This window comes from Nomia melanderi, chromosome 1 (assembly GCF_051020985.1).
Source record: "Nomia melanderi isolate GNS246 chromosome 1, iyNomMela1, whole genome shotgun sequence".
Classification (NCBI taxonomy): Eukaryota; Metazoa; Arthropoda; class Insecta; order Hymenoptera; family Halictidae; genus Nomia; species Nomia melanderi.
Window position 1 is genome coordinate 39,194,961 of NC_134999.1, and position 24,125 is coordinate 39,219,085.

Sequence of the window (24,125 nt, forward strand, 5' to 3'; positions counted from 1 at the left end):
ACACACGACACGTGTTTTTGTACCAAGTGCAATCCTATTATAATACAAATTGAAAGAATACACGAATACAATTATTTTCCTTGTATCAGAACTGGTCGTATTTCCTTCACGGATTCATCCGCGACCACCCGCAACCCCCCTCTTCCGTCCCGTTGAACCCTACAATCATCCGTGATTGGTGCGTTCGAACGCCATATTAGATCGGCGCACATGAAATTGCCCTTTCGCTTCGAGCCGATTGAACGGAACTATTCGTTGGCTTCTAACTGTCGCGTTTAATCAAACCTATCCCCGTCGGCAACCCTCGAAACGAGCTCTTGGAATGCGGTTCTTCTACTTCGTTCCTCTCCGAGCTCCACCCTTGACAAACGAAGCCCGGCGAACAGGAGGAACGAGACGGGAATCGACGTTCTCGCTCGTACAGCTGCTGTACGATTATTCTTTCAAAAACAAAGGGGAACATTATCGTACAACAAAACCTGGAAAACCACTCTCGCGATTCTGCGGATATAGTTCTTCCGACTCTCCGCCCATTATCCGCGTTTCGCCGCAATATCGAAGCTATTACGATCGAGAAATTAAAAAGCGAGGGAACTCGTTATCCGCGATCGGCAATTTCATATGCGGCGAATCGATAAATAATGCGGGAAAACCGACGAATGCTGAGAGCGAGAGAGAGAGAGAGAGAGAGAGAGATAATCATCGATGAATAATTTAGCTCGGTGAATGGGTCGGGACGTGGAAAGGAAAAAGCAGCGTGGGACGATTAATCGGGAACATTTCAACCAGTCCACCCCCAACGTCAACGGTGTTAAATAATTCTGTTTATCGCGTAGGTACAGGTCAGGAAGGTACCGACCGCGATGGCGAGGCAGACCAGCGAGGACGACGAGATTTCCAGGATCAAAAAGCAGAACAAAACCGCGGCCGCACCTGCGACCGAGACGGTGGAAGAACGACCGCCAGCCCAGACACCTGCACCGGCTCATCCGCCGCCCAGAGAACCACCGCCGGAACGAGAACCGGAGGAACCAGCGCGAAGACCGATCACTTCGAGGTAACTTCATTCTTACAAACTATGCCATTTCAATATTTCGCGTACAGATGCATCGTACGAAAGCAAACATTCCAGAGTTCTATCCTCGGAACAATCTGAAATCGAACAGTCGTATATAATGATATCGTCCGAACCGACGAATTTGTTTGTCCGACGGTTTCTAAAGAAACGCGATGATATTAGTAGAACGAGCTTCCCCCGAGAAATTAGACGCTCGTAACTTGCCAATGGAACATACAGCCTGATCCGACTAACGTCGAGTTCGCGGGCCTCGTTCCGTAGTCTCTCGCAGTAGTAGCGGAGGGTGCTTGGTCGGACAGCCTGATTTACGTCCATTCGGTAGAAACGGATCGTTGCGATCGCGCGGGCCAAGTTCTCGAGGCGTATTCGATTCGGCCTCGTGATGTAGCATTACGTTTTAATTGCGGAATCGATACCGCACCAACGGAAAACCAGAAAACCCTTTTCCACAGCCGCGTAGAGGAAAATTTCACCCAGGAATTTGTTCAATTCCAAAGGTACACACAATGAACGGAAAAAGAGAAAGAGAGATTCTTCGGCGACGGTCACGAAGAATGCTCGATGGGAGCAGCGGTTTTCAGTTCATGCAAATTCCCCCAGTAACACTCGCGGAAATTTAAGCAGGTCAGCTTTTTGTGTCGCGCCACCCAACCACCCATTATACTGCGCCGACGTACCTTTTTTTCAATCGAGCCAAATTTTCCGCGGGGAATTTTTATATATAGGTTTGTTGCGCTATGCGGGGCATTTTAACGAGATAGCATTCGAATGGTCAGAACTGGTACGAAAGAGGAACAATTTTAATTCCTGAATTTCGAACACGCTCCGCGCTCGGGGTGTACTGCTGATTTAAGATCGAGTCTCTCGGCGGTTTCTCCGCCGCAGGAAATTTCCATTGGTAAGTTAGAAAATAATAAACGCGAAATTCAATTTCGTCCGAATGTTATCGAACGAAATTGAATTCTATACAGTTCCGAATTATTTTCAAACAACTGGCAAGGCAAAAATAGTGAAAGAACAAAACTGTTCGTCGTGTCGGACGTACCGCGTATCTCCGCTACCGACCAAAATTCTTCGGTAAAACACCGTTTGTCGGTGCACAGAATCGAAAGACGCGTTTCGCGACGAGGCTAACGGATCAAGGGGGATGACAGGCGACGCAACGCGTAACGAGGGACCGCGGCCGGCGGCAATATCGTCGGCTTTTCCGACTCGAGGAAGTCGTTAATTGAAATATCGTTGCTCGCAGGCGAACTTCGACGGATACCCACACTCCGGCGACGAGAAGCGCTTCATCAGACTCGAGCACGGGCTCGGAGAGCTCCGGCGGATCAGGAATCCGCAGCACGGGCGCGCCGTTCACCGCCGAGGAAATGAAGCAGAAATACTTGTCGAGAGCACCGGCCTCGAACACGACAACCTCGGCCTCGCAGGGACAAGTCGGCCCGATGCCCGGCAAGGATTCCGGGTCCGCCTTGCCCGCGTCCCGATCCTTCCAGAGTCGTTTTTTAGGCACAGGTAACGCAACCCTCTGTTTCACCCCAACTATCGAATTCAGCCCACTTACCCGAATAAGTTCATCGCCTGAAATTCGCTGTGATTTATACGTCAAGTTACAATCGCATCGTAAAGTTGCGAGTAGCACCCTTTAATCCAGAATGTAGCATCACCCTCTAGATTCAGACTGGCGTTTCACGGATGAAAAAATCCACCCTCGTAGCGGCTCAATTAACATTATTACGCGTCCGTAAAGTTTCGCAACGACCTTGTTATCCCGGATAACCGTGAATAAATCCAGGAACCCGATACTTCGGTAATCCCCTAGCCTCAGGATATTCGGTACAGGTCTTAGCGGAATGCTACTCGTCCAACATCCGATCAGCCTAATTGTAACGAGGGCTTTTATCGGGGAGCAATTTCCTGCCGAAGAAAAACGGCCGATGAAGCGAGCAGCTTGTATTTTATTCGAGAATGTAAGACAGTTTCCCGACGTTTCTTTAGGTAACCGTGCAGCACCACCACCGCCCACGCAAACCTCGACGCCGCGGGAAGACAGCTCGATGAAGAAGAAGGAGGAGGAGGAGGACGAAGACGAGGAGACGAGCAGCTCCTCGGAGGAGACGGAATCCGAGACCGAGGAAGAATCGGAAAACGAAGCTCACCCCTCGACCACCGCACCCTCGACTACACCTTCGGCCGTACAGGATCGTCAGAGGAACGAGCAGGCCATGGCGCGGACGGACATCGGTCCGCTGCTAGCCAGGAGCGCGGAAGCTAGGCGAGGTAGCAAGGAAGACTCACCATCGACCAGGCAAGTATACGTTCTTTTCGAATTCGTCACTGGAGGAGGAGCATTCACGAGAAAAGGTGGGTTCTCAGTGTTGATCGTCAAGAGAGAAAGTCTTATCGTGTCGTTGATAGTTTGAAAGTTTGAGAATTTCAGCATTTCAGAACTCCTCTTTCGCGATGAACAGTGAGAGCTACCCTACATTTTCTAAAGTCCTAGCATTTTCGAGCTACGAAAATCTCTCATTCGTTGTCTAGCCTCGATGAAAATTCCATGAAGATGTAAAAAGAAACAAAGTCGTGTTGTATTATATTTGTATACGACGCATCTGCCGACAGTCTATCGGTCAGTCATCGGAAAAGAGGCGTCGAGCGAAAGGAAAAGAGCAACGCATACCCCGAAAATCTCTCTGAATAAGCCCGTACGAATGAGAGGTTTTCGAAGCGCACAAAGAACAACGTAGACCCGTGTGCACGCCTTCTCGGATAAGGGATGCGACGATCCGAGAGGATCCCAGAGAATTTCACGAGACCGATAACGTTCTCGCGTGTATCCCGTGGAGACTCCCCTCTCTCTCTCTCTCACTCTCTCTATCTCTCTCTCTCTCTCTCTTTATCTATCTATCTATCTCTCTCTCTCTCTCTCTCTCTCTCTCTCTGAATCTCTCTATCTCTCTATCTCTCTATCTCTCTCTGTCTATCTCAATAAATAACGAGCGTGTTGCAACAACCCAGAGGGTAACGAAAATCAATACCGTCGACGAAAGCGACGAGGCACCGAGTGTGCGGTGTAACATCCACCGAACGAACGTTAACTTCTCCGATCGGTTCCGCGATCGCGAGGACTCTTCTCGCGAAACGAATAGAAACGGTCTCGTTCCGAATCGGTGAGAACGAGGAGAAAAAAGGAAGTTCGCGAAACTCTAAAGCTGCGTAGGTTCCCCCGTGCGACGTGAAAAGAAAAGAAAAGAAATGGAACGAAAATAAAAGAAACGATACGAAACGAAACGAAACGAAACGGAACGGAACGGAACGAAATGAAAAGAAAAGGGAAAAGTGATTGAATGCTTAGAATACCGAGCGATCAACTCGTGTCCCAGGTATTCGTCGCCGAGAGGGAGTCCCGCGCATTCGTTGACGAGCCCGACATCGACCACGACGTCGACGTCGACGTCGACAACGACGACTGCGACGAGCGGCGGCGGCGCCGCGACGTTGACAACTTCGCCTACGTCGGCCGGCTACACCAGCAGGTTCGTAGCACACGCGGCGCACGGTCGTCAGGCCACCGCTCATCATCAGGCCAGTTCTAATTCCAATAACCCCCACGACCGTAATCGTTTTAGGACGTTTAGTGACGAACACGACGACGGACCCGACACGGGAACCGGTCGTCGCGAGGATTACGATATCGCGGCTAGTAGGAGCGCGGCTCGCGCGACCAACCACACGGTTTGTGCGGATCGGTCGATGGTTAAACCGCATACGTGCGAACGTGACAGCCACACGGACGATAGTACCAACACCGACGAAACGATCCACCATTCATCCTCCTCCTCCTTAGCGACTAGACCGGACAGTCTCGAAGGTAGCGGTCCCGTTAGTCGAGCCGTGAACCCCAACGAGGACGCGTTTGCGGAAGGTCGTTCGGGGAACGACGTGACCACTTCGTTGCGCGGCTCGATCGTTCGACGGTCAACCGAGCAACGAATCGCCGAGGACGCTTCCGACGCACCGGAACAAACCACCGACGACAATCCCACCGAGGAGCAAGGAAGAACATCCAGGGAGTCGAGCAGCTACTCCACCAGCACCAACTCGGACACCGACGAGGAGACCGAGACGGACACCGACACCGAGACCGACGAGGAAGACGATCAGTCCAGGGACGAGAACAGCAACGTCAAGGTCAGGAAGAGCGAGAACCCTCAAGACGAACCAGCCGATCGAAACAATTCCAAGCAAGACGACGACACCGAGGACGATTCCGAAGACGACACCGAGACCGACACCGAAACGGACGAAGAGACCACCGTCTTGAGCGTCCAGTCGCAGGACAATGGCAGCCAGGAGCGATACAACGACACCGCCAAGCGAAGAAGTTCTTCGATCATCGGGGAGAAGAGCATCGAAGAGCTGTTCGATGACAATGGATGGGTGATCACCGATCAGGACCTGCAGACCGAGGGTCCGCGGAAGATCTCCGGCAGCTTCGAACTATCCGATCGCGCCAACGGCGGGAAAGAGGACTCGGAGAAGCTTGCCGGTCGGAAGGACAACGAACGCGAGGATACCTCCGAGAGCGTGAACCCGTTGAGCGCGTCAAAGTCGTCGGACAGTCTGACCAGGAACCGGGTCTACAGGCAGAGCAGCATAGGGAACAACGGCTGGCTGGTGTCCGACGAGTCCGACAGCGAAACGGACAGGGCTGTGTCACCGCAGAGTCGCCAGGGGAACGAGAGTATCGACAATGGGAAGACGCCGAGCTCGAACAGAGGCGGGAAAGACTCGACGGTGGCCGACAACGCGTGGAGCATCGACGAGAACGGCTGGGTGATAGTGAACAAGATGAACAAGGAGACGGCCGACGGGAAAGACGCGGAGGGCCGTGGCAAGGACGAGGCGAGCACGATTCGTTCCCAAACGACCGACCTCGTAGCGAGAACTAACATTGAGAACGGTGCACTAGTCGCGAACGCTACCCAATCCAAAGAGACCGACAGTCCGCACGAGCACGAGGACACGCCTGGTGTCGATATCAGTATACCGATGCAAATGGTAACCACCGTTTTCTGTGTGTCCGTACTGTGTTACAGCGTTCTAATCAATCTGTTCCTGTAACCCTCCGCCGTCTGTAGACGTGCCAACGCGACCCCGTCCCCCTTACCTCTTTCCCCGTTCGCGGCGCGTTTAATACGTTCTGCCTTCAGAGTCCAAGCCCAAGAGTCCGTTCTCTCTTCTCTTTTTCCACTTTCGTTCGTTTTCTCTTCGCCTCTCCTACCTTTCTTTTTGAATGTTCTTCTGATTTTTTTCCGTTCGCTCGTCGGTGTTGCTCGTGAAAAGACTGTGCAGACTGCCCTCACGGAAACAGACGAGACTGCCTTCGATAGCAAGCTCCGATGCAGCAGTTTCTTCTCTCCCCGCCGACCCCTCGTTCGTTCGTCTCTGGCCACCGTTCGTTATTTTTATCTGTACGCCAGCCTGTGGACTCCCTGGTAGCCGGGTTCGGTTCTCGGTCGTGTTCCCCTCGAGTCGATCGGGGCCGAGAAAGAATGCCGCAAGCTCGCGGAACGTTTGTTCTAAGTCGCGTCGCCTAGGCGGGCAGAGCCGATATAGTATGACGGGCGCGGGCCAATGGAATTCCTACGGTGGCCAGGGGCCGCGAACCTGAAAACTCTCGCTGACATTTTCCCTATTTACCTTCGGAAACTGCTGCCCCGGAATCTTTCATCTCAGTTACCTCCCTCCACGACCACCTACACACGCTTAGCTGTCGCGTCCTCCGATCGATAGAACCGTCATCGCATCCAGAGACGATTATCAACCGTTTCAGGACGGGCTAACATTCATTTAAACACGATTTTTCTTTTTGCTCCGAAAATTCGCTTTTATACGATCGACTCGTAAGTAGACTATACCATAGAGCCTGATTTCACGGTTTTCTTTCATCGCAAGACTGATCTTTCTTTTGCTAGTTGATTTTGCTAGTTGATTTTGCTAGTTGATTTTGCTAGCCGACTTCGCTAGTTGATTTTGCTACCAGTAGTACAAAGCGCAATGCATTTTCGTTGATCATCCTGTTACTTTCACTTTGCATTTTGAAGAAAGAACTTTCTAGCTGATATTTTTAATCTATCGTTCATTTTTACGATTAGTCACCGGTAGAATAATGTCATGTGAATGTGAATGTGTAACCCGCACCTAGACAATCGTAGTTGGACACTGTGGTGACCGCAGAACGTTAACCCTCCCAGGAAATGCCCGGATCGCAGAGTGTAACGTGCCCGTCCTGAACCGGTTGGCAAAACAATCGAAACAGTAATATTAATATTAATATTAATATATAATATTAATATTAATATTAATGATGACACAGAGTGTAGAGAACGCTGAACCGCGTAGCAGTAATGTTGTTGTATGTTGGTGGAACTTGCATTTTTCTACATTGTGATACTCGTACGTACGATCGTAACTCTTTGTTGTTCCTATCGTTGACTCCCGCGACACGTGCCCCCGCCATTGCTCAATTGACACACGTACACGTGCATAACGCACACCCAGAGTCGTCTACAGGAGAGTAAACGCTCGCCGACTCGCTCGCTCGCTTCGCGCGTCGGCTAACGCTAGACGAGCGCAGTGAGAAACAACCGTCCTTCCAAAAGCAGCTTAAATCCACGCTGAAGCGAAGCTGCTTCAGTCGTTCCCATTGATCGGACCGCGGGGACGGTTTGTCACCCCTCGAGCCGCGTTTCTGCGGCCGAAAGCCGCTTCGCGGAACACTCTCGACGCCGCCGGAAAGATCGCCTCTTCAGACGCTGACCGTCACTCCCGTTACCTTCGAGCGACACCCGAACCTTCAAGCTGGACAAGTTTTACAGTTCAATTCGATTTTCATTCGGACGAGATGCTAAATGCTCTTGCGGTATCGCAGCCGGTGCACCGAAAGGCACCGCATCGGCGAGTCGAGCGTCTTTCTCCGTCGAAAGGGTAGTTTGCAAAAGGAAATGTAAACATTAGTTTCCGAGTGAATTCCGAAAGGAGCTATAGATGAAAGTTTCTCTTCTTTGATCGGACGAAGGTATCGATTTTTTCTTTTTCGAACGGTAACTCGATCAGAAACGCGGCCCAGCAGAGTCGAACCGTCCCCCGTCCCCATCCCCGTCGCCGTCCCCGTCGCCGTCCCCGTCGCCGTCCCCGTCGCCGTCCCTGTCGCCGCCATCTTTCATATCATTAAGTTTTTGTACTCTTTTTTCCTAGTGAATAGGCTTGCGTCAGTTTGTTGGTGTGGTAAATAAACTGCATTTCTTTGTGATAACTCGTATTATTTATTTCCCTCTCAACTTGTCCTCAGTTTACGCAAGCATTGCCGCGAGAAAGAGGAAACGGGGGAAAGAGCCGTTACACAGAAATAGAAAGATCACCTTTGTGTCAGCCTCGTCTCGTTTCCCCGTGCTCGTCGTGTGTCACGTTTCAATGTTTCACGATAAAACGAAATGTCATTTTCTCTCGTCTAATCAAAGTTGTTAACATTCTCCGTTCAGTGTTCCCAATTGTTCTCCGAAAATGTATCTCTTTCACCCGAAATCCCGTGGACTCTCGGCCAGAGAGACGCGCAAGAGCAGAGGGAACGATAGGGACAAGATCAGATAAGAAGAATGCATCTTTATTTATTGCACTAACAGATTGATGAACAGGTTCGCGTCAGTATCGATCACGCGAACTCTCCGACCCCTACGTTGCTCGTCCCGAGCGTTTCCCCCGTAGCGAACGCGAGGAAATTTCAAACCCACCCCCACGCCCCTTCGACACCTCACGTTGCACCACTTCAAGATGCACGCATGCTCACGCCACGAATTTACAGCGCACTGCTCGCCGAGAATGTAGTTCGGAGGAGAGAAGGTAAAAAAACACGAGAAAGAACAGAAAATGAGAATATCGATCGGTGCGTAGGACCACGGCTCGGCCACGATCAAAAGGTACCATACACGCAATTGGGTTGATTACACGCTGGGCTCGACGAGCGAATCATTAATTCATTATTAATTCACGACAGCGAATTGCCATTCGCTCACGACACGGATTAATCAATTGATAACCATTGATTGATAACCATTTCATTCGAAAAGAAACGGGACTTCGGACTCGCCTTGTCGGTTTTGCGTTTCCCGTGTTCGGTTTTATTTCAAGCTTCTCTAATTGCAGACGCACAGACGCGCGCGCACACACACACACACACACACACACAGAGTGTATTTGCACCGCTTGCATCTCGCCGCTTATGACACGCGTTCGCGTCTGATCTTGTTCCAAAATGAACATGGAAAGATATCAGTTGCCGACACATCCGTTCGCGCGGAATGCTGATTCGGCACAGGTGAAAACTATCGTTTCGCACGCACCGTTCTAATGTTAGAATTACCTTCCAATTGTGAACGAGCTATTCGTGTCCAGGCATCCACGCGAAACGGGGACGCATATGTACGCCCTTCGCAAATGACCAACCGTATTTCGAGGAGCGCGTGTATACGTCCCGCGAAACGAAATGTTAACGGCGCGCGTTTGCCCCGGAATCATCGGGGTACATCGACGAGTCGAACAAACCGTGGGACCTCCGCTACCGGCCGCATAGGGCACAGAGAAAATATTACAGACGGAACTAATGCGACCGCATTGTGCATCATACGGGAAGCCCCGAGGCGTGCGGTGAAAGGTTTAAATATAACCCGTTTGTTACTTTAAATATCTGCTGCGGCGCGGATAGTCAGCCGAGCTATATCGGTCTGTAGTCCACTTGACTGGAAACACGGATGTTATTCCGATACGTTTCACCGCTGAAAACATCAATTAAACTATGCGCCCACCGAAAAACGAACGAATACGCGCGGCATTTTTTTCTCTCTTTCGAACCGGCCATCCCATGAATTTTTACTCCTTCTTTTTTCTCTCGGGTTAATACGATGCCCGAAAAACCGGACGAAATATGCTCCGAGGGTCGACGCCGTCGAAATTTCACGGGGAAATAGGGGGAATGTATATTACGTTGGACTCGGCTAAAATTTTACGACTATCGAACGCTGTAATTGCACTCGTACAGTTTTACTGGATAGATTAACCCCCCGAGAGCTTCTGAAATACGGGAAATTCGCTGCTCTCGTCATTTTATGCTACGGAGGTGTCGCAAACGGTATCGGAAAAGTTCCTTTCCAGGGAATTCTGTTCTTCGAGGCACGATTTCGGAGAATAGCTCGCCGGAGTGGGTAGAAATTCAAACTCTCGAACGGTCAAGGAACTGGAATTTTGTTCATTCTCGACGAATCATTCGAACAGAACGCACCTTTACAGAATACAGAGAGAAAAAAAGCAGCAACAGTGGCATCGCGTGAAACGTTTCGTATCCAACGCGCGGAGTGGACCGCGGCGATGAAGCGGACGCTCGATAACTCTCGATAACGCTCGCGCCGCTTATTCATCGGACGTCCGATTAAAAACGTATTGGAAATTCCTTGTTATCCGCGGCCGGGCTGCGTTTTATTGCTCGAGCGAGGCTAAATATCTCTGGTATCGAGAATTGACGAACTTTATCGCGGGGAGTTCGGACGCGGTTGATAATCGAATTAAAATCCAACCTAGCAGCCGTAAAAACAAAGAACAAAGGAGACTATATTCGAAGCTCGCCTTTGTCGACACGAATCGAGAACCGCGCAAACGGGCCGGTAGTCGAACACGGCGGACTCACCTTTGTTAAAAGCGAAGATCGGACATCGTTGATACCTCGGTACATCGATTTTTACGCCATCCACGTGGCAGACGATACAACGCGCGGCTAGAACGGACGTACGGACCTGTGGACTGATTACAACGCGACGCCCCGACACCGTGTACACGCGGCTCGAAATCACCGAGCACTGCGACCGTTCGACATTGCTCGCGGAATCGCAATCAACGTCAGGAGACCGCGACAGAAGAATGAAAACACAGGCGCGTTAATGAATGGAACACACGTTCGGGCGGCCGGCCGGTCGGTGTCGTTCGTCGCGAAACGAAATCGTCTGCTCGCGGTCCACCGGGTTTCATGACACGATTCATGCCGCCAGTTGCGTCATCCGCTAAACTGTTTCACTCCCGTGCCACTAAATCCTGTACATATCGCTCTCGTTCGCCGCAGCCGTGACGCAACCGAGAAATCCCGATTTTCCGGGAAACCAGTTCGAACGGCTGTGGGAATGTTTGAACTTTCGACACGCCGGAATCGCGCCATGATATCTACAGGACTCGTATCGCGGTCTGCCATTCGATTCTATTAATCTTACCGTTGTCACTGTGATTAATTCGCTGCTGTATGTTATCGTATGCCGTTCACTTCCGACTAACGAGCTGATCCGCTATACCAGAGCGTACACTAAAGGAATTTCTCTAATAAGTTGCAAACGAAAATCACCGTACTCGACGCGCGAGCGTTCGGTGGCGACCGTCCCAGCGGTCGAAGCCCGAGTATCAGAGTACTCGCGACTCAAGCTTCAGCTCGTCCCGCAGCAGAGATAACACGAGTAACCAAGAGAGTTTCGATGTGTCCAGTCCCCCGCGAGCCGCGAATCGATCGCTCGCGAAGGAGCGTCCGATTCTGACGGCCCGAACGAGCTTTCCTCCTCCGATTGCCTAGCGCATCCAGCGAGTTTTCCTCCGATCCCCGATCCCATGAGCAATCGCCATTCCGACAGTAGCACAGAGAGGCTTTCGTTCGCCGATCCCAAGGACATCTGAAAGAGCCAACGTTCGTTCCGTACTGTTCCAGGTTCCTGAACAAGAGCAGGAGCCAAGCGGCGATGATGGCCAGGGAGCGGGAAAGGGAGCGGGAGCGGGAACGGGAACGGGAACGGGAGCGCGAGCGGGAGCGGGAGCGGGAGCGCGAACGGGAACGCGAACGGGAACGGGAACGGGAACGGGAACGAGAACGCGAAAGAGAAAGAGAACGCGAGAGAGAACGAGAGCGCGAACGAGACGCGGACAACGAGGTCGAGTCGCCGCTGTCGGCGAGGTCGCGGTACGCCGCGTTGAAGGAAAGAAGACAACGGCTGGCGAGGTCCCGAAGCTCGCACAACTTCGGCGGCGATGACCTCGACCTCGACGAGGAACCACCCTCGCCGACGACCCAGTCGCCGAACGCCTATCTGGCGGCCAAGTACGGAGCCGGCTCTGAATTGGCCAGAAGTCGGAGCACCCACGCCCTCAAGTCCAGGGAGCCGAGCCCCGAGCGCGACAGGCCCGGCGCCGAGAAAGACGGCGCGGCCCTCAGCTCGTGGGCCAGGTACCTCAAGAACAAGTACGGGAATCGAACGATCAAGGACAAGGAGCCCTCCTCTTCCACCTCGGCGATTCCATCAGCGAGGTGAGCCTCGAGAGTCTCCGGACTATAATGTAATAGTTTTAACGGCGGATTACGCTGATCTGTTCGCAGCAGCAGCGCGGCCTCGAGAAGGTTATCTCTCGGACTACCGCTCAGGCACGGTGGCCAGACGTCCTTCGAATCTTCCGATGACGACCAAAAAAACCCGTCAGGCTCCCCCACGTCCCCTACAGCAGCTCCCGTTATACCCGCGGCAGCAGGTTCCTCCACTAGGTGAGTTTCGCTGATCGCGCGTCCGATTTCACGCGCGAGGCGTTCCTTGATTCTCCTTGATTACTCGACAGCAATGGCCGGAGGAGTCACTATCTGCTGAAGCGGCGGCAGCTGTTCAAGTTCGGGATGCGGGGGAGCGAAGCCGGATGCTTTACCTGGCCGAGAGGCCTCGCGGTCGGCCCGGACAACTCCATCGTCGTGGCCGACAGCTCCAACCATCGTGTTCAAGTAACTACTACTACCACCCTTAAGCCCGGTTTACTTGCCCCCTTAGATCTCGGAGAGGCGCTAGCGAATCGACTGTACCGCGAGTGGACTTTCCGAATTCGGATGGGCTCGAATCGGCGACATCCTTGAAAACTAGTCGCGCCGATGAATCGCGAAACTAATCGGTTCCATTTATCTTTAGTTGCAGTCGAGCTTCTCTTCAAGATTAACCAATCGATCGACTATTTGTAGTTTGACGATGCCTGGACGTTTCTAGGTATTTGACTGCAACGGGAACTTCATGAAGGAGTTCGGATCGTACGGAAGCGGCGAGGGTGAGTTCGATTGCCTCGCCGGGGTGGCCGTGAACAGGATCGGGCAGTACATCATCGCGGATCGTTACAACCACAGAATTCAGGTGCTCGATCCGTCCGGCCGTTTTCTGAGAGCCTTTGGTTCCCAAGGAACCGCCGATGGTCGGTTCAATTACCCTTGGGGAATCACCACGGACGCTCTTGGATTCATTTATGTGTGCGATAAAGAGAACCATCGCGTACAGGTAGCTATATCTCCGATAGATTCACCGCGAAAACAATAGTAATCGCAATTCCTGTGAACCGTGAGATCGAGAATGGTTCGTTGCCGCAGGTATTTCAATCGGATGGCACGTTCGTGGGGAAATTCGGTTCCTGCGGAAGCGGACGTGGCCAATTGGAACATCCTCACTACATCGCGGTGAGCAACACGAACCGCGTGATCGTCAGCGACGGAAACAACCATCGGATACAGATATTCGACGTGAACGGCCGCGTGCTGACCTCCTTCGGATCCGAGGGCTCCGACGAGGGTCAGTTCAAGTTCCCAAGGGGCGTCGCTGTCGACGACCAGGGCTACATCGTCGTCGCCGACTCCGGCAACAACAGGATACAGATATTCAGCCCAGAGGGCGCGTTCCTCAAGTCCTTCGGCGGCTGGGGTAGCGGTGACGGTGAATTCAAGGGCCTAGAGGGGGTTGCTGTCACGTCGACCGGTAACATCGTCGTCTGCGACCGCGAGAATCACCGCGTCCAAGTGTTCTAACTCGTCTATTTTCCCCCCTTTCCCATTACACATTTTCTTCTCTTCTCTTCTCTTCTCTTCTCACTCTCTCTCTCTCTCTCTCTCTCTCTCTCTCTACTCTCTCCCTTCTAATCCTCGACCAAGCACTTCGAGCGTTCTCAAGGGGAGCTTCTTTTCACACTTTGTAACCCTTTTCCTTCTAAACTATTCGATAACTGGACTGACAAGAGTTACACCATTGTTAATCATTTTCGGGCAAGGAAGGGAATTTCATTGCTATTCCTATTTATTAAATCGATTTTAATGTTAATTAATCTATGAAGGCAAGGCAAGGCACGGCAACGAGTCGAAAACTATACAGGATTCTAATCGATCGCACACCCATCACGGGGATTTCGAAATCGGGTAGAATAGAAGAATCGAAAGGACACTTTGATCATTGGGACGGGTTTTTGTCAGCGGGGGTGAGATTAGCCGCGTTAACTTGCTTGCTTTCGTTAGTTCTTAACATAGTTGTTTGTGTTCAGCTAATACACTCGCGGGAAACCCCTTTGGTAGAGATGATCGAAGCTTTCCTCTCATCGGGGGAGAAAAAGTGAAAATTCTCCAAGAGGATTCCGCTCGATTGTCCATTTCCCACTCGCCGCGACCCATCTAAATGCTAATACCTCTCCGCGGAGTTACTCGACGAATCGACGAGATGAAATTCGACGCGAAATCTTGGACGTAGCTCGATTCTAGTCTGCCAAACGAAACAAAGAAGAAACAAAGAAGAAACAAAGAAGAAACAAAGAAGAAACAAAGAAAAAGATTACACGAATACGAGAACCGTTTATCCGCTATTAACCCTCTCCTCGTCTTATCCCCTCTTTCCCCTGTTCTGTTCCCCAGTCTTGTACGCACATGATATCCGCGTAATTTAATTTAATTTATACTCAAAGTGACAACAAATACAGTTTGTACCGTTTGTATGCTTTAAATAAATTGTTGCGGAAGTATTAAACGAAATGTTGTTGGTTTCCATTGAAAACTAAAATCTCTCACCTGTGGTTATCCGGTGAAGCGATTTTCCGTCGCGAAGCGTCTCTCTTCGACGGACAGGGCCAGCTCTCTGGAACGACGATCGGAGCGTACGTCGCGCTGAAATATCGAGACAAGTCGGGAGGTAAGTGAGAAGGTGAGTGAGTCAATAAATATATAATTTATTAAATGCAATGATGAAATGGTGTAACAATAGGGGGGCGGGCGAACGTCGACCGATGCGGGATCGGCGTGCGAGGGCGGACAAGAGGTAATACGCTGCCCCGCCCGACACCCCCGGATCGGAAATATAGATAAAATATTTTCGTTATTATTTACAATATTAGTTGAACGTTAGTCAATAATAAATAATAAACAGTGGCGTAATCTTTTATTTAATTATAATTTAATAATGTAATATATATATATACATATATATATATATTACGTTTGCGATAATAAAAATATTACAAGAGATGGAGCCTTTACCATTATTCGTTTCCACTAGAAGTAGCACGAACCTGTATTCTTCTTCTTTTTTTCTTTTTCATTTGAATAATATCTCACGGTTTGCCGCGCCGCCATCGTTCAAAAATTCACTCGGCCGACACTCCGATTCCCTTCTCCGGCGTGTCTCGACGTTGTTTCACGTTTTCCAACCTATTCAAAATTTCTCCGTATGTTTGGTATGTTTGATTTTTTGTAAAAATGGCTCTGTTTTGTTCCGTCAGGAGGATCGTCGAGAGCCGAAGGGAATATTCACCGGCTTCGTGAACTTTCGAACGGGATTACGTCGGCTGGGATGCAGATGTCGAAACAGCTGTCGAAACCATCAACCTTCCGGGATAGTCGCTCGTCGCGAAATCGATTGGGATCCAACGAATGAATTAATATCGGCGTTACGATTCCTCGATACCGTGTAGAAAAATCATTTCTTTCTTTCTCTCTTTCTTTCTTTTTCCCCGTGTTTCTTTCTCTGTAGGCGTGGTCGGAGCGGCTCGGAAAAGCCGCGCACGCCGGTTTATCACAACGGAAGTACGCGACATGCTTGGACGTTGTTGTTGTTGTTGTTGTTGTTGTTGTTGTTGTTGTTGTTGTTGTTGTTGTTGGTTTTGTTGTGGTAGGTGGCGGAGATGGTGTTCGTTTATTATATCGAGTAAATTATCGAGTAAAATACGGAGCGTTGATACACCTCGATAAGACTAGAAATATGTTTTACGTAACGCACGGGCCAGGCAGGCAGCAAGCAGGTACAAAGTGACCGTCTTAATCAAGGAACAGTAAGTAGAAGATGAGCTAGGCACCGATATCCGATCGTTTCGACCTTTTCGACATCGTGATACAAAGGTCCTACAGGGATGTCTCGTTCTACATCAACACGACACCATTTCGAAATGCTATCCGTTTTCCGTGTTCGTAGAGGTCCGAATTCCGCGGGAATTACATGTGCCAATTCGTGTACGTTGGAGTTTAGCAGATTTTCTCGATGAAACAAATTCGAATGTTCGGCGGACGAACCGACGACGACGACGACGACGACGACGACGACGACTCCTTTCCGTTCGTCTTCTAGCGATAATTGAACGCGAATCGTGGACGGCCATGCTGATTCGTAACGAGACACCTTACACGCGTACATATCTCGTGCGATTTTTCATTTCTGGAGACTGGACAATTGGAAATATTCGAATCTATAGCGCGAATCAATCACTCCCAATTAGAAGAGAAGTTTCGTTTAATAGTCCACTATAACCTACTGATTCGTCTCTGCATCTAGAAAGTTAGTTTGAAAAGTGGCATGACATTATTTATTTATTTATCTGTTTATTTATTTGTTTATTTATTTGTTTATTTATTTATTTATTTATTTATTTGTAATTACTTTACTTTAATCTTTTTTTATCTTTTCATTATATCTCATTCTGTAGTCGAGCTTTTAATTAAGTAGTAATAAAGTTATAATTAATTATTTTGTTAATTAATTAAAGTGGCAGCAGTTAGGCCATGCGGCTCCTATCATCTAGTCGTCTTTGACTCTTGGCTTTCTTACGTAGATTTAAAAATTTCTTTACTTATTAAACGTTTCTTTATATTTTGAGAATAATTTGTATTAAGTGACTTTTAAAGTTTAATGTATTCCTCGAAGCGCCTACCCTAGCGATGTCTTTTTTTCTTTTTCTGGTAGTAGTAGTTAATTATTTTTTAGCATTTTCCTTTATCTCTCCCGCTCTTCCATTCGTTCACCTCGATTCCGGATTTTCCCTTTTCTCTCTCGTGTTTTTTTTTTTTTGTTACTCGGTGTACGGTGGTAGCAACGCGATTCTCTAGAATAGTTCATTAATTAATGGGGCGGAGGGGATCGGGGGAGAATTGGTATGAAATATGTTTTGTCCGCGGCGTCGACTTTTCCGGGACATCCTAAAGATCCTAAAGATCCTAAACATTTCGTCCGTTTCTCTGTTTCCCCTTTCCTTCCAGTCGTTCGCGAATCCCGGAAAAGCGACGATGCCGTCGTGATTTACCGATCAGACCGCTGCCACGGAAGAGCCTCGAATAAAAACCGGTTAGTTTTCGGCGTGTTACTAGAATTTCCGTTTGTCCGTTCGAAAAAGTTTTCCCTATTTTGTTACTTTTTCTTCTCTATCGCCGCGAGGGTTCGTATTACAATTTGTCATTTGTTTAAAATTCGAAAGTTGATTGCCACGCTCGAAATTTCCACAAGCCCGACAGACGAAAAATATTCCTACTTGCGGCCGGAACGCTATCAAATATACACTCGTACGCGTACGCGTGCACGTCCGCGCACCTATAATTTCCTTGGTGCATTCGCGTACGCGTATGTATATATTTGTTATTCCCAACCTCGTCGGTCTCCCCACTTTCCATCGTACATATTACTATTACGTTTTTCACTGTTTGATCGGCTTGTGTGTTCTTAGACGTTTAAACGTTACTATACTCGCTAGCCCTCGTTTAATAGTTCCTTAAATATGTAATAAGCAAAAATATGAATATAATAATAGTTTTGTGTATATAATAATAATTATTACTTTACTCGTCTCGTTTCTCTTCACCTTATCAATGTATCGATAGGATCGTGATTAATCAATCAATTAATTAATTAACAATGATTAAAAGAGTGTAAGAATTTCTTATCTCATCTTCGCTCTTTCGTTCTCTCCTCTCTGTTCTCGCCCATTCGCACCCTTCCCTCGTTCGCCTGCTGCACTCTAACTCATTTGTGTCTGTTTGTTTGTTTGTTTGTTTGTTTGTTTGTTTGTTTGTTTGTTTGTCTGTTTCGCTTTGTTTGCTCCGTTCGCTTCGTATGCTTTGTTTGTTTTGTTTGTTGTGTCTGTTGTGTTTGTCTTGTTCGCTTCGCCGTGATCTCGTTTCATCTCATTTCTCTTTCTTAATCGTTTCTCTTTATTAACTAATAATTCTTTAAGCTTAGTGGCATGAAAATGCTCGTTGGAATTGACTCGTGTGTACAGTAAATCTTATACAATTCTTTCTTCCCTTCTCTCTCTTCCATTCGCGGTCCGCAGATTAAATCTCTATTAGCTCGCTATACGAAGAAACGTCGCCCCGTGTGCACAGGCTCGTCTCGAAACGAAAGAACGCCGGACGATCGGAGAAAGACGCAGTACGATTCGCAGGCGGATCGGTCGTCCGGCGAGTTCTCGGGTCGCGATTCGATTCGACTCGATTCGACTCGATTCGACTCGATTCGACTCGATTCGACGCTCGAAGTAAGTACGACAGCCCCCGAAGATCCGCCGAGACAGGACCGACGATGCGAACTCGTGTCCCGAATCGCCGGCGTGCGGCACGAAAAACGAATGACAGGAGAACAAAAAGTCACCAACGAAAAACCCAACAAGACGAGAGATTTGTCTGTCTGTCTGCCTGTCCACCGTCGGCCGGTGGACAGCCGAGACATGTACGTTGGATGCGATTCCTGCTTTTCCCGTGATTAGTAGCATTCTTTTCAATCTTTCTCCTTCTCTTTTAAACGTTTCGCTTTTCTTCGGTTAATTCGCGTTCAGCGGTATCTTCAGCGGAAATACTTTCTGGGATCACCATTTTAAATTTATCACAATAGATTTTTGTCTTCTTAATCGATTCGAAAACGCGGGCCGCGGCTTCGCGTGCACACGGGCACACGCGCGCGCCCTCGGCCCCCCGTGCACGCAAATTCTTCCTTTTGTTTCTCTTTGTTCCGCCCTTCGCTTAATTATCGCCTTAAATCACGCGCGCTTTTATTTTCTCTTTTTTTTGTCTTTTTTACCACTATTCTCCTTATCGTTTTTCCTTTTTAATTCTCTTCCCTTCTTTTGTTTCGCCTCTTCTGCTTTCTTTTTTTTTTTTTTTCTTATTCGTTCGTTTGTCTCTTGTTTGTATCTAAAGAACCTTCATTCTTAAAAAAATCCCCTACTGGAGAGAGAAACGGTAGGAAGGTTTGTAACAATGTAATCGACTATGCTTATACCCTAAAAAATTGTAACGCTACGAAGTTGATTATACTGTGACTTTAAGCACAGCCCGTGGATGAAGCGCCCCGCCTCCCCGATATTTTCATTTTCTCTGTTTCCGTTCATTCCTGCGGCCGGAGACAGGGCCTCTTTAATTTCTTTTATTATTTAAATAATCTCTTTCTCTTTTACTCGCGTTTCTTTCCTCCGCTCGCTTTCCCCTCAAAACTCTGCCTGGCTTCTTTTCATTCTCTCGCTTTCCCTTCCACTTCATTTTTGTTCGCTCTCACTCTCTCTCTCTCTCTCTCTCTCTCTCTCTCTCTCTCTCTCAGCCTTCGTATTTTCTCACGCGCTCACACTCGCACACTCTACCGATCATCTCTTTCTCTCGTCCATTCACTCGGGCTCTCGTTTGTTCATCCGAAATCCCAGATGTACCAGATATACCAGATATAGCAGAACTTGATCGGAAATAAGCTGATCCACATCCATCGACCTGAATCGTGTATATTGCCTTCCTCGTCACGAGCGACGAAGGAGAAACTATCGTGCCACGGAAGAAGAGATCGTTCGCCGCCGCCCGATGAGAATATCGCAGTGTCGAAGCGGTTCTCGCGATCTCGGTTCGCGTGACGAACGAGTACCGCGGGCCCGGACCGTCGTCGCTTTCCAAATGCGAACAGATAGAAACGTCCAAGGGTAAAATACTTAAAATTATAGCGAATGTCTTTGTCGATTACCGTCTTTAATCTCCCGATTGTTAGTTTTCCTATAGAAATTCGAAGAATACTTTATACGTTTCAATGATCGCTTCAATACTGTTTCATCGTAGTTATCCGAATAATCTAGAAATTTGGTAGAGAAATCTAAAGAAAACTCCAAGAGTTTCGTGAGGTAAAATAAGAAAAGAAATAGCACAGTTGGCAAAATACTGTCTCGTACGCGTCGCGCGGAAGTAGAAAAAAGAAAGAACCAAAACGAAAGCAGGATTCCCGCGCGAACGACTCACCGACACGCGAACCGGCGAAGAAAATGGATTTCGAGGAGTCGGGCTCACGCGGATTGAAACGAGTTCAGGAAGCTGACTGGCGAATCGACGCGGAACGGGAAACGGTCGTTCGCTGAGAAAGGTTTCAGCGAGAACGTAGCCTCTTTTTGTACTCTCAGTCGTAAAGTGTGATCGATGATAGTCAGCGCCCCAAACGAGGAGCAACGATACCGTTCCACGTGGCATCTCGATCGTGTCTGCGGGACACACGCGACCCGTAACACTTCGAGTGGCCGACCTACCTCGCGGAGCATCCACCAAACGCATTCTCCTTTCGCAACGCGGCCCTCGAAGTGTTAACGCGGCGCGCCGGAATTTTCGTGGGACAGGACCACCTACCTTTGTTGCGCCGCTGAAACGTCGACCGTCGAAGAGAGATGCGGAGAGTGGAGAATAAATACAGAATATAGGTTAGAAGACGGCGGGCGTCGAAGCGAAAGATAAAAAGATAGGATGCGTCGAAGGACTAGACGCGACCATCGAGGGGTCGACGTGCTTGGGCGAAAAGGGTACGCGTGTTTCGATCGGGTGGCCGGAAAAGAAAGGGAGGAAAGAAAGGGGGTGTGTCGTAGAGAGCGAAAACCGTGTGTCCGCGCGCTGCTCGTGGTCGATCCGAAAACGGTCCTCGGGTCGGGGGGTGTGTGCTGGCCGCCCCCACGATGCTCGCCGATACGTCGAACGAATCGTTCCTCCAGAGCCGTCCCCCACTGGCGAGCTTTCTCAATGCAGGATGGCCTAGGCTCTATTGTTTCGCGTCCGAAACGTGATCGGCGTTCCGCGTGCTTGTCGAGCGACGGTCGATTAAGTGACCTCTGGGCTGGCGGCTACTAGGCTGGCCCCTGGGCTAGATGAGGGCGAGCTTTGGGGGACAGCAACCCCCCGTAAAATGGCCGCTGGCTGCCTCCCGTTCCCGTTTGCGGCGGCCCTGGCGTTCTGCAGCCTAGTCCCAGAAACGTATTTCGTTCATGTAGATCCGATTTACCTAGCCCGGCTACGGCTATTTGGCGAGTTGTGCATACATGACACTGAATGATCAAGCACTCTGAGGAAACACGTCAACTACGAAACAAACGAGCGCAACTAAGTTTCTTGGCTCCGCAATTGGACACTCTGCTCGAGAATATCGGCATTCGGCTCTCGACTCGGGGCTTCCGACGATTTGCGGATGTTTCTGCAAATTCTCTTTTCCTTCGAAAACTCTGTTATTCGTTTCGGAGGTTCTCGGAGACGCGACACGCGGAAACGATCGATTGCAAGCTTTCCAATTGCAGTCGATTGTAAATGCATAAAAATGCGCAGTCTGTTGAGGAAGTTACCGTTATTGGAAGTAGTTACCGACACGATCTCGGAATGTGACGGGTAGAGTTGCTGTGTATATGTTACAGGTAAAAGTGTACACAGAAACACACACACCGGTGAGAATGTACACACTTACTGGGATGCTTTAGCTACCGATTCGAATGATTGCGAGACAGAGAGAGAGAGAGAGAGAGAGAGAGAGAGAGAAGATCGTAGATTGTCAGAGGTAGAGTTCAGACTACGACTAACTCGGACTAGAGGTCTACTACCGAATAGATTAATGTACAGTGCTCCTCGGTTTGACGGGATTGCAACAACGGCCGAAGATCGAACGAGGATCGAAGAGTACGGTTAGCAAGAGTATCATTAATCTAGCGTGTGTACACTTTTACCAGCGAAGCTAATATATACATGTATACCAGCAGAAGGTAGCACACAGAGGCAAGTTCGCGTTCTCGGTCGTTTGGTAACACACACACAGAACAGGTATCTATCGTCGAGCAAAGTGAGCAATCGAAGAAACGTCATATCTCGTCGTCTATGACAAGCTCCGTATATACGTATGAACACAGTTGCATGGACTTGGTACTTGGTAAAACACGATCAGTAACATCGATAAACAGGGAAACAACAAAGCACCGATTACATTCCGTAAAAAACACAGAGTAGCTAATCGGAGACATGGTACTTTATCATCTTTCAGTTAATCTCTCGGCCGAAACACGGATCGGAGGTCTCTAGCTTTAAGTCTTTTTCGTTTTGTCTGTTTGGTGTCGTGAATAACAGGGTGCACTGATCGTCCTGGTGAAAGCGAGACAGCGAGACAGCGAAGTATCCCCCGTAGGATAGAGATTCGTTGCATTTTCGTTGTATTTTCGTTATCTTCCCGTTACTTTTCCGTTACTTTTCCGTTACTTTTCCGTTACTTTTCCGTTACTTTTCCGTTACTTTTCCGTGATTTGTTCGTTAGTTTCGTTTCGTTTTCTCTTTTCGTTTCTCTTGTACCGGAAATAAATAACGAGCAGTGTTTGCCGCGCGACAATCGCCCTACTTGTTTGTACGTTACTTACCGGTCGTGAATCGTCCCACGACAAGCTGCATTAGTACACACAGAAGAGGGAGACTTTAGAACTTTTAGATGTCTTTCGTTACGATAAGCCTTTCGTGTGCTAACAAGAAGTTCTACATAACTAATAATGCGTGCACACCGTTGCAACAGGAAATGCAATTAGGTGCACCCGGCCGGATACTAACTTGATTTTCGACTGTCGCATGAACTGCTGGATCTTCCTCGCCGCCTGATGCGCGGCCTGCTGATGGACCGCCTGCTGCCGGGAGCTCGCGGACCCGGGGCGCGACCGATAATTCCGGTAGTTGCTTTGTATCACCAGCGCGGCCTTCGTGGCTTGTCTGCGAAACGGGAGAAGTGGTACACAGACCGTCAAATAAAACGCCTCGGCAACGCGCGCGATAACAGAGAATGCTGACTGTGTACACAGAGCGGACCGCTGCACGACGCCGCACACCTGGACTGATCGACAAATTCTTCCTCGTCCTCCCCCAAACGGGGAATGGGAATTTCCAAGCAAGTTTCGCTTATCGGATCACTCGAGTTCTCTCGTTTCAAACGCTTTTAAACGGAAGGGAATAGTTGGCGATCAGCTTGCTCCCGGAACCATGCAACCTCCGTGTCCACAACAATTCCCCTCGCAGAGCATAATTTATGAATAATTCAGGTGTGCGTGTCGGACAGGTTCACCCTGTACGGATATTGCAGTAAGGACGAGCGTAAGAAGCGGGCTGGATTGGGAGCAGGTTAAGCTTTCATCTCAAACAAAAGTCGTATTAATTTAATGCCAGGTTAATTTTGTATTCGGAACGTCGGCCCGCGACACGCCGTGCGGCCCAACTAAGGAACTTCCGAAACTTTTCGAATTATTTACGATGCCAATTAAAAGTTCTCCCCCGGGCCGAGGGAGGCAGACGGAAACCAAGTTCCCTGGAAATCCGTCCGATTCAACTGAATCGTTAAATTGGCCCCCGTCGCGATCGTACCGCCTGTCTTCTTCCTTTTATTAATTGCCGCTTATTAAAACGAACCTCCCGAGCCGCGGAATCTGACGATATAGCCCCGAGCGGAATTAGTCGGTTTCGAAAGTTTCGCGATCGAACAATTCCCGTGACCCCCGTTCCAAGGGGCACGCGGTAGACCTCCGTTTCTATCCGAACCTGTCGGGGAACGGGACGATCTTCGATCAAAGAGAAACCCGCCTAACACGATCGATGCGAGAAGCTTCAAGATTGTTCCGGGGGCGGATG

At 49.3% G+C, this 24,125-nt stretch overlaps 2 protein-coding genes across 21 annotated transcripts in view; one reads left to right on the top strand and one right to left on the bottom strand.

Moving 5' to 3' along the window:
* tn (tripartite motif containing protein thin) overlaps positions 1-14,975 on the top strand; it is a 51,963-nt gene extending 36,988 nt beyond the window's left edge. For 8 of the 14 annotated variants that reach the window (XM_076367162.1, XM_076367155.1, XM_076367200.1 and 5 more), the window contains 6 exons: positions 837-1,057; positions 2,328-2,596; positions 3,080-3,389; positions 4,465-4,617; positions 4,711-6,142; positions 11,877-12,263. In XM_076367162.1, coding sequence (XP_076223277.1) covers positions 837-1,057; positions 2,328-2,596; positions 3,080-3,389; positions 4,465-4,617; positions 4,711-6,142; positions 11,877-12,197 — 2,706 coding nt within the window. In that variant the 3' untranslated portion in view covers positions 12,198-12,263. Of the gene's footprint in view, positions 1-836; positions 1,058-2,327; positions 2,597-3,079; positions 3,390-4,464; positions 4,618-4,710; positions 8,400-11,876; positions 12,471-12,539; positions 12,702-12,772; positions 12,930-13,185; positions 13,468-13,556 lie in introns of those variants that run through there. The other 6 variants (XM_076367205.1, XM_076367214.1, XM_076367219.1 and 3 more) reach the window with 4 other exon arrangements.
* The window catches only part of Camta (Calmodulin-binding transcription activator), a 51,243-nt gene continuing 41,916 nt past the window's right edge, over positions 14,799-24,125 (bottom strand). For 6 of the 7 annotated variants that reach the window (XM_076367239.1, XM_076367227.1, XM_076367224.1 and 3 more), the window contains 2 exons: positions 23,061-23,216; positions 14,799-21,447 (listed from right to left, as the gene is read on the bottom strand). In XM_076367239.1, coding sequence (XP_076223354.1) covers positions 21,309-21,447; positions 23,061-23,216 — 295 coding nt within the window. In that variant the 3' untranslated portion in view covers positions 14,799-21,308. Of the gene's footprint in view, positions 21,448-22,876; positions 22,902-23,060; positions 23,217-24,125 lie in introns of all 7 variants that reach the window. The other variant, XM_076367236.1, reaches the window with a different exon arrangement.